The 15,335-nt window shown below is 62.8% G+C and overlaps 1 protein-coding gene across 1 annotated transcript; it reads left to right on the forward strand.

The window, feature by feature from the left end:
- The first annotated feature begins 76 nt into the window (after window positions 1-76).
- Window positions 77-8,876, forward strand: MYMK (myomaker, myoblast fusion factor). Its single transcript, XM_046021890.1, has 5 exons — window positions 77-211; window positions 4,455-4,569; window positions 5,323-5,471; window positions 8,123-8,239; window positions 8,727-8,876. The coding sequence occupies exons 1-5, from the start codon at window positions 77-79 to the stop codon at window positions 8,874-8,876; spliced, it is 666 nt and encodes a 221-aa protein (XP_045877846.1).
- Window positions 8,877-15,335: the final 6,459 nt, after the last annotated feature.

Here is a 15,335-nt window from a genome sequence, read left to right on the forward strand (position 1 = left end):
GGAGCGGGCCCTGTCCCTTTGGTTTCCTCCGCCCTGGGGACCCGGGAGGCCTGCGCCCTCCCATCCACCCCGGCCCATGGGGACGCTGGCGGCGAAACTTCTCCTGCCCACCCTCAGCAGCCTGGCCTTCCTGCCCACCGTCAGCATCGCTGCCAAGCGGCGGTTCCACATGGAGGCCATGGTCTACCTCTTCACCATGTTCTTCATGGCGGTGAGTCTGGGCCACTGGCCCAAAGGCACAGGGACACAGGGCTGGGGCCATCTCTCCACCACCTTCCCACACCAGGGAGGAAGAAACGTGATTTGGAGGAGAAAGAAAGAGCCTGGAGACCGGGAGAGGGGGTTGGGGGCCCCCCTCCTCCTCTCTGGACTTCAGTTTCCCCATCTGGGTCAGGAAGTCACCCTAGGATTGGTGTGCGCCAGACCAAGCCCGCAGTGGGTCAGCGTCGGTTGCTGCAGGACGAAGAACAAGTCTTCGGGGGTGACCCTCCTTTTGCTGCCGACAGACCACCCCAGGCCACCCACTTCCCCCCACCCCACCCCCACCCCCGCCCCCGCCCCCGCCACTCCCCCAGCTACCAGTACAGAGCAGCGGAGCAGGGAGGGGGGGGGGCCAGGCCTGGGAGGGGTTAGTGGAGTTCAGGGAATGTGGAGGGCCTGGGTGATTCTGATTCCAGAATTCCGGAGCTGGCCCTGGTTCAGGAGGGCCGCTCACGTCTGCTTGTCTCTCCTTCTCGGAGGCCCGTGTCTCTCTCAGACTCCTTCTGTCTCCACGTACAGGCCCGATGACCGTCTGCCTCTCCCCTCCCTCCCTCCCAGCAGCACGCTCTCCCTCTGCGTTTTTCCTGTTGGTTTTCTCCAAACTTGCCTTTTTTCCCTTTTTTAATATCTGTGTCTGGGTCCTTCTTGATTTCTGGAGCTCTGTCTCCACCGAACTTGCTTTCGTCCCAAACCTCCTGGTCTTTCCCTGTCTGGCTTTGTCCCCCTAGCCCTCCACCTGTCTCTGTGGCTCTATCTCCCATCCTTGAGATTCTGTCTGTCTGTCTGTGGGTCCTACCCTCCTACCTATGTACCTCTCTCTCTCATCAATCACCGCTCTACCTACCTAATCCATGACCCATCCCTCTACCCATCACCGATCTGTGTCTCAGGGCCCACCAGCATCCCTCTGAGTCCTCCCCCGCCACGGTCTGCCGCACCGGCTCCAATCAGACTCACCCTTCTCTGCAGCCCGGCTCCCGGCAAGAAGCTTGCACCGGGGAGGCGAGCGTTCCCCCAGCCAGTGCCTTGTGGCAACGCCAGACATGTGAAAGCTCGCATGGCTCCCACCGCCGGCTGGCCTTGCTCCGGCAGCCCGGCCTCCGTGGGCGAGTGTCGGGGTTCTTGGGGCAGCCCTGGGGGATAGGTCTGTGAACACACGCACGTGTTTGCAGAGACACGTGCACCTGTCACGCCGACCTCCTCGTGAGCCGAACCCACGCTCATCTGCCATGGGAGAGGCTGTGAGCACACGGGCTCGTGCTCCCTTAGGCAGCGGGGACCTGGGACTGGGGGCTGCCTAGGGTTTCTGTCTCCACACCTGGGTGGGAGAGACCTTGGCCGTGGTGGTTCTGGCCGTGGGCCAGTGTCCAGGCTCTGGGCCATGCCCGTGCTGTGGACACACTGTCTCATGTAGTCCTCTCAGCTCCCCGGGAGCCTGGGATTGTGACCAGCCCATTGGCCAGATGAAGAAACTGAGTCTCACAGATGCACTCTGGGGCTCTCGGCTCATTCAAGGCATCTTGTCCAATGCCATTTTGTTAGCTCCGCAAGGGAGCCCTGCTTGGGTGAGTTCCAGGAAGTCAATTTGACAGATGAGAAACCCAGACACAGAGTGGACCTGGGACTTCTCTGCGGGTACAAGGGGCTTAGGGCCGGGGAGAGGAGGCGGGGGTCTTGTTCCCAGGTCTATGTTAGACCGATCCCCAGAAACCACAGACACGCCAGGCCACCCCTCCCTGCTGGGCTGGGCTGGCCCCCAGCTGCCTCCAGGCTGACCTAAGAGGCCCACCCTGTCCCGCCCTAGCCTGCCCAGAGTGGCAGAAGCAGCTGCCTCCTGTGACAAATGTCCTCCGACCTCAGAGCCCCACTCAGCCCCTTTCTCCCAGAGCCCCAGTGACACCGTTGCCCCTGCTGCCTCCAGCGTGGCTTCTTCCGTGCTCCGGCCAGAACCCTCCTGCGACAGTCGCTACTTCTGTGTCCAACACTGTGCCATCTGCCCCGTCACACAGAGTCCCCTGGCTCGCCCCAGAGAGCGGGTATTCTCGTCCCTGTTCGACAGAGGAGGCTCCAAGCCTCCGGCCGCCTGCCTAAGCTCACAAAGCAGGGATCCGTTAGGTTAGGTCGGCCTCTGGAGGCTGTGCTGTCTCCCAGCAGACCCCCCGGCGCACTCCACCCCTGCTAGCCCCCTCACGGGCCAAGTGCGCCCCTGTGTCAAGAGAGGCAGGGAGGCCGGATGCCAGTCACTGCTCTGCCCAGCCCCTTTGGCAGGTGGCACTGCTCTGAGTCTCCCCTTCCCCACCGGTCTGATCGAGATGAACCAAGGGCCTTGGGGGAGACGCCTCCTGGGTCAGCTTTCCTCCCAACCACTCCAAAGCCTGCCTCCCTGACCCTGTGTTTGCCTGGCCAGGCTGAGACAGAGCACTCCTGCCCTTCACGGGGCTGGAGCGGACACTCCCAAGCATCTCACAGCGATTAATCTATGATCATACGTGGTGATCTGTCCTACAAAGGAAAGGCCAGGGAGCAGAAACCCCAGATGATGCGGAGGGGCAGTGCGGGGAGGGATGCAGTTCTGGAAGTAGCAGGAGAATATCCACGTCACTCACAGGGCCTAGCTCTGCCTGCCAGAACTGTGCGCATCAAGGGTCCTTCTCCTTGCCCTATCCCCAAAGTCTGAGCACCTTGATCAGGCCCTACCTGAAGCTTATTTCCCCAGCTACACAGTCATGTCCACAGCCTAGTTGCTCTCCTCCATCCTCCTTCCCGGCGTCACTTCAAAGTGTGCAGCGTACCGAGTCCAACACTGTTCTCTTGGTGGGTCTGACCAGGGCGCGGAGAAGTAGGACTGTCACGTCCCTTGTTCTGGACACTACACCCCTATTCATGCCTCCTAGGTGCACCCTTGCTTTCGGTCACCTATGACTGTAACCAATAGGAGCTCTAAGTCAAGCCCGACTTGCTTGACTCACCAGGCGACCCAGGGCTCCTGCTCCCCCTGTCACATCCCTGGGCCTCCAGACTTGGGCTGATCTCTTGGACGCCTCCTCCCTCCTGCTGAGCTGGGCTCACCAAGAGTCGATTGTGCTGGTTCCCAAGCTCATTTACGTCCGTGGGACTTGTCAAAATAATGACATCACATAATTAAATATTACTTAAAGTGATGAAATGTGTATGCAAAAGGAGAGAGTTGTTGTTTTCTGTAAGAATTCAGTTGACTGCTTTGAGAACACTCCACAGAGGTATTTTGTCTTAAAAATGGCTATTAAAGGGCTCCTGGGTGGCTCAGTCAGTTAAGCGTCTGCCTTGGGCTCAGGTCACGATCCCAGGGTCCTGGGATCGAGCCCCATATCGGGCTCCCTGCTCAGCGGAGAGTCTGCTTCTCCCTCTCCTTCTCCCCCTACTTGTGCTCTCTCTCTGTCAAATAAATAAATAAAATCTTTTTTTTTAAGTTGCTATTAAATAAGGTGTTGGGGAGACTACAGGAGAGAGACGGGAGAACGTGCCATGCCGTGTTCAGCACGGGGTCTCTGCAGTCTCCCAGGACCTTAAGGAAACTGGAGCTAAACAATGACAGGCCGGAGGTTCTCAAAGTGGGCTCCACAAGGGTGTCCCCCAGCCCTGCGGGGGGAGCGGCACGAGTCCTCACCAGCCCCTCCCCCTGCAGGGTTCTGGTGCCCACTCACATCTGAGGACCTCCCCGCTGGGACAGCCCACTCACGACAGGAGAAGGCCCTCCCAGGCCCCTGGAGGGCTGACCGGCATCCAAAAAATAGGCCGCAGCCTCATACCCCAAGGTGCTGAGGGAACGCACACGCACCTGCTCTGGGTAAACTCGGGTGCTGAAGGAACATGCAGAACGCGTCCTCGGGGTCCCCGCCTCGGCGGGCTTCACGGAGAGATGCCTGACTCCGTGTGGTCTTGTCATACACACACCGGGAGAGACCCGACGGGCTCTGAGCACATCCGAGGCTCCCGGCCCTGCACGGGAATGTTTTGTCGAATCCCCATAAGACACCATGAGGGGAGTGGCTGGCGGCACCTCCGTTTTTCAGGTGGGGAAACTGAGGCACGAAATGGCTTGCCTGAGTCTCGCGGCTCGTGAGTGGCCTGGCTGGCGGGGAGTGGCGGGGGCCGGGCACGGCTGGGGCCCGTGCCGTCCCCTCCAGCCCCTGACCGCCGCGGTTTCCCGGCAGCTGTACCACGCCTGCGACGGGCCCGGCCTGTCCGTGGTCTGCTTCATGCGCCACGACGTCCTGGAGTACTTCAGCGTCTACGGGACGGCGCTGAGCATGTGGGTCTCGCTGATGGGTGAGTGCCCGCGCCCTGTCACCCGTGTCCCCAGCCCACCACCCACCTGCCGCTCCCAGAAATAGCCGAGCCCGCTGACTCTGCCCCCCCCCCCACCAGCAGCGTCTGTCCCCTCTCCTGGGGTTCGAAGCCCGGTTTAATCGATGAGACAGGACGCACCGTCCTTACACGTCCCGATTCCCATCCTTGCTTCCTGTTCAATTCCCACGTGAACGAGGGCTTGCGCGCGGAGCCGTGCCTGGAACCCGTGGACGGGCTTCCAGCTCCCCCCGCCCGGGAGACCGCTGCTGCACACCAGGGTTTGCCCCAAGGCGTTTCTTGAGGTCCTTACCAGCCGCCGTGCCCACCACCGTCAGCTCAGGCTTTTACGAGGATGGAATTGCTCAAAAGTGTAGTTTCTGCCACTTTCTTCTCACTTAGCGCCGTCTGGAGGGGGCGTCCGGACACACGGGCCCCATCACAGGGGCTCCCTGGCATTGCCCAGGTTCCGTGAAGGACCCACTTCTTTCCTGTCTCTTCTTACCTGCATGTCTTTGTCTTCGCTCCTGGGGCTCTCAGGGGCAGGTGTGCAATGCCCTGCCCATGACCCCACGCAGCTCTGTCCACGTCTGTCCCTTAGACCCAGCCGGAGCTCAGACCTCGGGGTGACCGGGCCGGGCCCTGGGGGTCTCTCTGGCTCGGGCGTCTGGGGGAGCCGTGGCCGGGAGGAGCAGAGTGGCCGCTCACCCCTCCCGGTTCCTCCCCCACCTCCAGCGCTGGCCGACTTCGACGAACCTAAGAGGTCGACCTTCGTGATGTTTGGTGTCCTGACCATCGCGGTGCGGACCTACCATGACCGCTGGGGCTACGGGGTGTACTCGGGCCCCATCGGCACGGCTGTCCTCATCATTGCCGCCAAGTGGGTGCGTACCATGCGAGCCTCCGAGGACGGGGATGCCCGCCCCGTGACGCTCCACCTCGGGGTCACCGTTTATCTCCCGTCTCAGGGCTCCCGCTAGAGCACAGAGACGAGGAACACCAGGCCCCCGGCCACACGGGCCGTCGGTATCGTCCGTACCCACTAGCTCTGGACCTAACCCAAGTGACTCCCCTTCTCTGCCTCAGTTTCCATGTCTGGAAAGTGGCTGTTACGGGAACAGTTCAGTACCTGCTTCATAGGTTTGGTTCAAAGAAACTGGGTTAATGTATCTAAAAGAGTCAGCACAGAACGTGGCTTCTAATGTGCTCGACACGTGGGAGCAACGGCCCCTGTCGTCATTATTCTTTGCAGAGAACGACTGCTTTAGAGGTGCGAAAGCAATTGGAAATGGCCTGGATTATTCTAGGAGGACTTCACGGAGGCGGAGAGCCTCGAGGAGGGAGGCGGTGGTGTGTAGTGGACAGGAAGTTGGAACAGCCCCTAAGCATTGAGGCAGCCTGAGCCAGACTTTGCCACGCTGACATCTCTTCACTGGGTCCCCTGGGGGTCCTGACACACAGTCCCCAGGCCTCCCCGCAGCTCTCTTGTACCAAGGCCCTCCTGGCTGCGAGGCCTGAAAGCCTCTCACGCTTCCCGAGCTGACGAGGGCTGCTAGAGCAGAGTGGACCCAGGGGCACTTCCTGGGACCCCAGAAGGGAAGAAGCTGAACCCTGCACAGACCAGAACACAGGCCCGGCCTGCTGGCAGGCGAGGCTGGACCCACTCTCCAGCCGTGCAGCAGCACAGACCCCGAGGTGACCTCCCTCTGCCACATTTTCGCCCCTTTGGAGCTCCGCCTGGAATCTCGGGGTGTCCCAACTCCACGTGCTGGCACACACCCACTCAAGGACCTAAAATTAAGGCCCAGATGGCAGGGCCTCGGGGGATGGGGTGGAGGCGCTTCAGGCCACCTAGGGAGCGGGAGGGCAGTTCTCTGGGAAGAAGGGTCAGGCCGGGCAGGTGGCTCAGAAGGTGTCCATCAACCCATTTTACAGCTGCGGGAGGGAAAATAAAGTCCTGCTCCTCCCACAGCAGGGAGTAGAGGATTTGTCCTGCCGTTCAGTTAATGAAGGAAGTAGGGCTCAGAGAGGTCAGCAAGCAACAAGAAGTCACGCGGCAGCGGGTGAAGTTGGGCCTTGACTTTCCAAGAGGAAGGAAGGAGCCTCTTTCTCCCTCCAGCCTCCCCAAGGGGGAAGGCTGACCCAAGAGGCCCCTCGGAGCTGCCCGTGAGAGCAGGGGAGGCCTGTTGGGTCTGCTGTGCCCCGGGAAGGACCGCGTTAATGAACATGCCGGAATGCATAAACACAGAGCCCTGGGTCTCGATATTGCAGGCTCACTCCCGGCAGGAAGTAGGACAGGCTGCCCTGGGGGGCTGTTCCTCCTGCAGAACTTGGCAGGCCTGGATCTGTGTTTGATTGTAATTAGCCAGAATGGAAGGCACTCGCCAGTTTCCGTGGAAAGCGCCACGGTGACTTCCACGGCCCTGGGGCTGTGGATCCAGCCACGGGAACCAAGAGGTCTGCCTGGCTCCCTACATCTGGGGCTCAAATTGTGTTTTTCAGACCATTTAATGTGGAGTTTATTTTGGATTTTCAAGGGCAGTTTCTCCCTGGAATGAGGGTGGATTTTTCTCCCAGAGGCTCGTCCCTTCTTGAGCCCGAGTTGGGAACAGCAGCCCTCAGGGAGGGGAAGCAGAGAGAGGCAGGTGTGGGGGCCGCAGGGCGGGGCCAGGCTGGGACGTGACCCTGGGCAAGCGCACGGCTTGCGCACCAGGGCCCCCCAGCCGCACCCACCTGCCTTCTGTGCCTGTGCGGGGCCTGATGTTTTATCAGCAATGGCAAATTCCAGAAAACCACAGCCCAGACTCTGGGGGGCCAGCCTGCCCCGACTGGCACGGGTGGGGCTCCCACCCAGCGGGTGTGTGTGGTTGTGGGGGGCCCCAGCCCCGCCGGGGAGGGGTCCACGATCCACACTCTGCACGCTGCTCATTGTGCTGAGATCCTGAACAGTGGCACTCTGAGACACCTTGGCCCCCGGGGTTGGAAGGTGCAGGATGCGGTCCCACGTTGACTGCACGTTCTCAGTGCACGTGAACCCGTCTTTGTATGCGTCAGTGCTGGCTCAGCCTCCCACTAACGTGCACACCCGGGCAACCAGAGAGTCCCGTGCTGGTCAGCGTCTCTCAGGAGCACTACGACGGGTCCTGATCCACGAGCCACTGAAGGGTCTGTCGGACCACAACACGGGCATCCCTGTGGGCCGCAGGGTGGGCGGGGCAAGTCTGGCCCCCTGGGGGTCCCCGCTGCCCGGCAGGGGGGTGTGGGCAAGGGTTATCTTGTTAGCCCAAAGAGGCAGGCAGAGATGGGGGCGGTCCTCACTGGGCAAACGGGTCCAGGGGTTCCCAACCAAGCCATCCAGGATGGGGCTCCCTTGGGGCCTGCCGCCTCAGGACCAGGCACGCAGGGCACCTCCCTGAGCCCCATCCCCCCACTGAGGGTAGCCAAGGGACGCGTGGGTGCCCGGGGCCAGCTCTGCAGCCAGCTCTGAACGGCCTCCCCGCCGTGTGCCCTCTCTGCTCGGCCACTCTCCCCGCAGCTGCAACAGATGAAGGAGAAGAAGGGTCTGTACCCCGACAAGAGTGTCTACGCCCAGCAGATAGGCCCCGGCCTCTGCTTCGGGGCCCTGGCCCTCATGCTACGCTTCTTCTTCGAGGTATGGGGACCGGGGCTTCGGGGGGCACCGGCAACTTCCCCTTGCTGCCTCCTCTGTCCCTCCTGGTGGGTGGAGGGAGGCCTCCCTCCTGCCACAGTGCCGTCCATCCCCAGCACCCCAGCTCTCGCTGTCTGCGGGGGATCTGCGGGGGATCTGAGATGAGGCGTCCAGCCAGCATGGGGCCTGGGGCTGGAGCACGCAGGGGAGGAGGAGGGGGGAGGGAGTCATTGCCTCATTGTCAAAGGCCTAGCCAAAGGTGCGGAACTTCCACTCTCCACCTTCAGCACTCCAGGGGGCTGAGGTCGGGAAAGACGGCCCATGGGCTGGACACTGAGGAGAGGCCCCTTAGAGCAGGGCACTTGGCCAGATTCGTTGGCTGGGGGTTGTGACCGGCAGGTGCCCCGGCACGTCAGGCTTGTGAACAGAGGCACGGAGCGTTGGGGGGAGCCTGGGCCCGCAGACCAACTCCCCCTCCCCGCCCCTGCAGGACTGGGATTACACCTACGTTCACAGTTTCTACCACTGTGCCCTGGCCATGTCCTTCGTCCTCCTGCTCCCCAAGGTCAACAAGAAGGCCGGAAGTGCAGGGCCCCCCGCCAAGCTGGACTGCTCTACCCTTTGCTGCGCTTGTATCTGACATTGCCACCCGCCCCTGTCCCCGTCCCCCCCACAAGCCCCTGCCCCTCCCCCTCATCTCACGCCCCAGGAGTGCCCAGGAGAAAAGTTTCTCCTCCGAGCCTGAGAGGTCCCCAGGGATTTGGGGAGCACCCTGAGTGCTTCTGGAGACCTCAGGTACTAGGTTTCCACTGTGGCCAAACATCATGCTGGAAAGAAAAGACCTTCCTCCCTCCTCCCCCCTCCTCCTCCTCCTCTTGCTTCTCCACAGTCATGGCCAACAGGTGTGTCTACAGAAGGCTGGAACCTGCGTGTCCCCCTCATCTGGCCTCCCCTCCTCACCCGGAAGTTCCTGCCCAGCCCCGGCCGCAGAGGGCTTCTGTGCCCGCGCCCTACCCGCAGCGTCTGTTTTCTCCAGGAAACTAGCGTCACCACGTACGTCCCGTGCCCTCTGGCTCCGAACACACCTGCTCGGGATTCCCGAGGCCAGAAGGAGGCCAGCTCTGGCCCTGGCCCAGGCCCGTGTGGCCAGCCCTCCAGCCAGGTCCCTGAATCAAGCCATTTCGGGCATGGAGACCCCTATGGAACTCCCTAATCCCTTGGCCTTACTGGGTTCCCCAAGCTGTGTACTCAGCCCTTGATCTAATGCTTCAGACAAGTCCGCAGTAAAGCACGATCATTCCACTCTAAAGACAGAAGCCTGAGGCTCAGAGGAAATGGTGGGCTTGAGGCCCCAAGTCGGTGAGGGCAGAGCTGGGCCCCAAGCCCTGTCCGCCGGTCCCAGAGTCATGCCCGCCACCTGACTCGGGAGACGCCCCACGGGCAGGCCTGAGCACCTGCGTGGGTCCTCGGGGCACTCCCAGCACTCCGCCCGGGCTCAGAGCCAGTGTGGGGAGGGGGTCCGGGCGCAGGGAAACCTGAGCGGAGGCCAGCGGCCCACAGCTGGACACCCAGGGCCGGCTGGCCACAGTGCAGTGGGAGGCCGGCGAGCCCCGGCCCAGAGCCCGTCTGCGCTGAGCCCGGGGGTGGCGGGAGCAGGCCTCCCAGACATCACCTCACAAACCTAAGCCTCCCCAGCAGCACCAGCTTCCCGAATGATGTGGGCACATGTCAGGCAGGAAGTTACCTACACCTGTCTGGGGCCTGTTTATATTTCCAGAAGGGGCGCGCCCACTCCCACGGCAGAGGGCGGCTGTAACTTGTCCTAAAGTCACCTCTTGCTCACCTCCGGGGGCCAGGAGAGAGCTGGGGACAAGGCTGACCCCTCAGCCTGGCCCCCCTGTCTGTCGGCCTCCCTGACAATCCAGAGGTCCCGCGCGTGGGGGCCTGGACGCCCACAGCCTCATGCCGGCTCAGCCCCTTTCTGTCGCTAGAGCCCAGTGACGGCCGAACAGCCGCTGGCTCTTCGCGCTGGATCTGAGTCCCGGCCGGGCCCCGGGGAGCAGGGATGCGTCACGGCTCCGCTTCCCAGATGAGGAAACTGAGTCGGTGCCGTCCACGCAGACAGACGTGTCCCGCCTTCCCCGGCACCGTGATGGCCAGATGCTGCTTCCGGTGGCTTCTCGTCTGGTGGGGGGTGTGGGCACACTCACAAGGACTGTGGACACATGTGCGGGCCACGTGCGCGTGCTCACCCCTGGAAGAGACAGAGCGCCCTGCAAACAGTGATTTCCCGGCAGGCCTGTCTCCCAGCCCCACGAGGGGAGACACGCGGCGGCAGGGGAAGGGAAGGTGCTGAGGGCCACGCCAGGGGCCTGGGGGAGCATTCTGGAAGCGGGCACCCCCAAGGTGGTGGCTTCCCTCCCCAGCCCTCCACCATCCCCCCAGCCCCCCCACGCCCCGCGAGCACACCCCAGCTCCCGGGTCTGCGGCAGCCCATGGAAAATGGGAGGCAGCGGCGTGCTCCCAAGCAGGGAGGAGGCGAGGGGCCTGCCAAGCGCGTAAGGCCCACACTAACAGGCTACTCACTGTGGCCGCGCTGATTTATGAGGCTGTCCGGGAGCCCGGCCAAGTCTGTAAGTCATGGACAATTAGGAGGCGCGCTCCAGCCCTCAGCCCCGTCCGCCTCGCGGGCTCTAGGCCCGCTGTGCCACTCCAAGCAGGCTCAGCGCCATGGAGACCCCACCGTGCTGATGAGGACACTGAGGGCCGGGGCATCGGTGGCTGGCCCTGGCCTTTGGACCCTGGCTGCGGAGGTGACTGTCCCCAAGGTCTCACTGCCCCTCCTAGTGGCATCTTCCTCCTGCTCGAAGGCTCACATTGACATCTTGGTGGCTCTAGCCAAGGGCCAGGGCATGAGTGCCCGGGAGGGGGATGAAAGCGAGGAGGCCACCCAGAATGGCCACCCCTTCACCTCAAGACTAACAATGAAGAAGGTCACGGCCTTCAGATCAAACAGTGCCCGACCCCCGTGCCACCGAGCTCAGGGTCTTCGGGCCTTAGAACCAGACAGTCATGGCACCTGGAGCCAGCGAGGACCTCCGAGGCCCTCCCAGACTCCCGGGGGCTCTGGACAGGCCTCACCACCCACCCGGCCCTGATGAGGGATTAGGGAGCCAGGAGCCCTGAGTCTGCCTCCAGCGCGTGCGCGAACGTGGAGTCCTAGAGGTGAGCGGCCGGCTAACCCGGAGCGCTGGGGCTGTGGACCGTGCTCGAAGACCGAGAGATGCTTGGGGCCACTGGGCTCGCCCGCTGCTCACCGCCCCCCCCCCCACCCCACACGGCTGGAGCTACAGAGGAGCTAAGTTTCAGTTCATTTTCATTAATTTAATTCAAGTCGCTGCAGGGGCAGGGATGCAGGGGCTCCGGACACCTGGCTATGCATGAATTTCTGATAAAAAATAATGATTTTGCCTGCGTACATCTCATGGGGTATTTGGGACGTGTTTACACGTGACATGCTTACACTAAACCAAGACTCACTGTTGACCTGAAATTCGACTTGGACACGGTGTCCTGTGTTTCATGGGACAACTGTCTCCCCGCAGCTCCGGCTTGGGACGGCACACCCGCGGGGAGCTAAAGCAGCAGGGCAGCCCCTGGGCGTGTGGTTTGGGGCTCCTGAGTGACACCAAGTGACGCGGGCAGAGGGGCTGCGGCATGCGGGATGCAGGAGCGGGGCGGTGTCTTCCCCCTGCTGGATGCCCCTGAACCCGGGGGCTGCGGGAGACACGGGCCTCTCCGGGGCCAGCCCTGGGCTCCAGACCCTGCAGAGCACAGAGCGGACGCAGCCGAAGGCCCTGCTGGAGCCCTCGTGTGCCCCGGGCCCAGGGACACACCCCCTCCCGTGCACACACGTGCAGGCGCGCACGCACACACGCACACTCGCGTGGGGGGCTCTGCTGGAGGGGGCGTGGCCCACCTCCTCCCCGGCAAACGGCAAACGGAGAAGTGTTATAAACGCAGCCACGCAGACAAAACAGTGTATTGTGGGGGCCCCCCCGCGTCTCTCCCGTCGCTCCGGGAGGAGCCAGCGGCCTGTGTGCTGGGAAGGAGGGCAGTCTGTGTGCTCTGGCCTTTGTCTGCTGCTACCGACATTTCCTGTCTCTGTTACTCGCTTCTTCAGTAGGACCATCTGAAACCCAAAACTTTTATTGCCCCATTTAAAGAGGCTTTACAGCTCCCCATCTACCTCGTGGGGGCGGCCTGCGGGGCTGAGCTCTCCTTAGTGAAAGCCTGCCCGGCAGGAATCCGCCCTGGGCTCAGCCGCAGCGGCTTGGCCCAGGACCCGCAGGAAGGCAACCGGGAGCTGCGGGAAGGAGCGCCAGGTACGTGGTCAAGACCGATTCTGCAGAGTCGGCGGAAGGCCCAGGGTGTAACCGGGGAGCCGGTCAGCCGCTTAAGAAAGCGAGCTGCTTAGCGGCCGCGCCGGGCACGTGCCACCACGGACCCCCCTCCCGGCACGGGGCCCTGCGGCCCACGTCAGCCCATCTCCACCCTGGGTTTCCTCACTTTGACCAGGGACAGCAGCCTTGCCCGCAGGCCCACTCCGGGCCATGGGGTAAACGGAGTCAAGGGCTGGCTAGACTGGTCTTGGGAAAGTGAAACAGGCAGAGAGAGGAAGCAGGAGGCTGGCCGGGAGGTCAGGTGCAGACTCGAGGGAGGACCTCTCCCTCCGGGACCGCGTGCGGGCTCCCAGCCCCCTCCGGCTCCCTCGGCCTCAGCCGCTTCCTCCGCAGCAGTGGCCCACCCCACCCGCATGGGTGTTGCCGAGACTGAATGACGTCACCGACCACAGAGCGCTTAGCACAGTATTGTGTAAATGGCCTTTGAAGAAATGGCATCGTTATTTCCATTACAGTGGTCATGGGCAAGCAAGAGGGTAGGAGGCAAACAAGCAAAGGGGTTCTTATCACCAAGAGACATCCACCCCAGATATGGCACCAAATGCCTCCATTTGCCAAGGAAGCAAGTGTTTGTTATGGATCAAGGAAGTAAGCAAGGAAGGCTCCCTGGAAGAGGCAGGTTTGACTCTGAAACCAGAAAAGCAAAGTGGCCTGAGCCGTGGGAGCCTGCAGATGCCTGGCCCCTGAGCCTTGTCCGTGACAGCTTCACTGTGCCACAGCTCTGAGTCTGACCGTCTTCTGCGCCCCGAACCTCCCCCGACCTCCTGCCTCCTTCCCATCAGAGCCACGAGAGAAGAGGGTTCCACGGCTGGGCTCTCCCTGCTTCCAACTCTGGCTTGTGATCCAGGGCCAGAGGGAGCTAGATGGGTGTCGCCTGGCATGCTCAGGGTCCAGAAGTGGAGGGGGGAGAGGCCACACTCCTGGGCTGCCCTCCTGCCCTCTCCAGGCGGGGGTGGGGGGTGCAGTCACCTGAGCGCATGAACAGGACGTCAGAGCAGGCGTGTGCTGGCCATGCGATGGGTGCCCACAGTGGTCACCCATGCAAGCAGGGGCCTCGCAGGGAGCACCCCCCCCCTTCCCCGGGAGCCACCCCCGGGCTCTGCCTTCCCGTCTCACACCAGCTAGTGGGGCAGCGGAGACAGAGGTGAGTGAGGGGACGGGGGTCGGGGAAGGCGCTGCAGAGCGGGCCCCATCGGTGGGTCGAAGGAGGATGTTGGCCACACCCCACGCACAGTTAGCAGACATTTCTCAACAAAGGAATGGGTGGGTTTTTCCATGTCTTGGCGAGGGCAGACTCACGGCTCCTTGAAGAGCCCACACGGGATAAATGGCTCGCCAGTAACCTCAGAAGCCTTGGCCTTGACCCCTTGCCGACCTGCACGCCAGGAACGCAGTGGAGGGGCCAAGTGTTGGAGAGGAAATGGCTCTGCAGTGCTCCCAGGGCCACGGGACCTGGTCACCCTCCAGCTCCCGACACCTCCAGAAGGAGAGCCCCTTGCTTATCCTGTTGGGACCGTCCAGCAGGGCAGTGGGTGGGCTGGCCCCTCCTCCCACGACCCCCCGCTGCCCGAAACCCCATCCTGGCTCGGGCAGGCTGGCGGAGGCGCACGGGACCCGCAACGTGACCGGCAACCTGGCGACACCATCGAGCTGCCGTCGGGGACGAGTGCACACCTGAGCTCCCGTCGCCCACCCCTGTGCACCGCGGAGGAGCCCTCCAGGGAGCCCTCGGCCGGGGAGACTGAGATCCCCACCCAGGAGGCAGCCAGCCAAGGGCAGCAACCACCCCAAGCTCAGGGCAGGCTGGACCGGCTGGGCTCTCCCGCCAAAAGGCCCCAGGGAAGGAGGAGGCCAGCAAGAGCCTAGATCTGTGTGTCCGGCCGATTGCCCCTCTCCCCCTCCCGAGAAGCTGGGCCCCCACCCGCCTTGCCTTCACGGGGTTTTGTTTTCCTAACAGCTCGGCTAACAGGAGACTGCTGGCTGACAGCCCCAGCCAGCGCCAGGCTATCGGGTAGCTGTGCCCACATCTGGAAGATGTTTGGCAGAGCCCCCGGGCCCCTGCCCCCCAGTAGCAGGCCTCAGAGCAGCAGCAGATAAGGGCCTGTCTGCTGCCGGCTCCAGCCTGGGCTCTGGGAAGACGCCGGCCTCAGCCCAACAGCCCTGACTTCCAGGGCTGGGAGGGGAGGGGCCGAGGGCGATCCCCGGCCTGGGGCCTCCAGCCAGTTCCAGAAATCACAGAGTGGCAGACCCCACGATGTCAACACAACAGACAACCTCAGAGGCCAGCTGGTGTCCCTCCTGCCGACACCTGCCCTTCTGCACTGGGCCCCACGATCTCCACGTCCTCCGGATTGTGCGATCAGCCCCATTACAGCCGGGAAGGGGCTCTCAAGCCTGTGACCACGTCCTCGTCCCGGCGCGTCTTGGCTGTCCCCATTGCTCAGACTGGGAAACAGGGTCAGCGAAGTGTCAGCGTGCCTGAGGTCTCGCGCGGACAGAGCTGGGACTTGACCTTTCTTGGTTGTGCTCCCCAGTCCCATGTCCTGTCCTCTGCCGCTCACGGCCCCTCTTGTCCTGCTGTGGGATGGCACAAGGCAGAACTCCGTTGTGGACCATCCAAGCCGCGGGGCGCTGCA

Source organism: Meles meles, chromosome 11 (genome assembly GCF_922984935.1).
Source record: "Meles meles chromosome 11, mMelMel3.1 paternal haplotype, whole genome shotgun sequence".
NCBI classification, from domain to species: Eukaryota; Metazoa; Chordata; class Mammalia; order Carnivora; family Mustelidae; genus Meles; species Meles meles.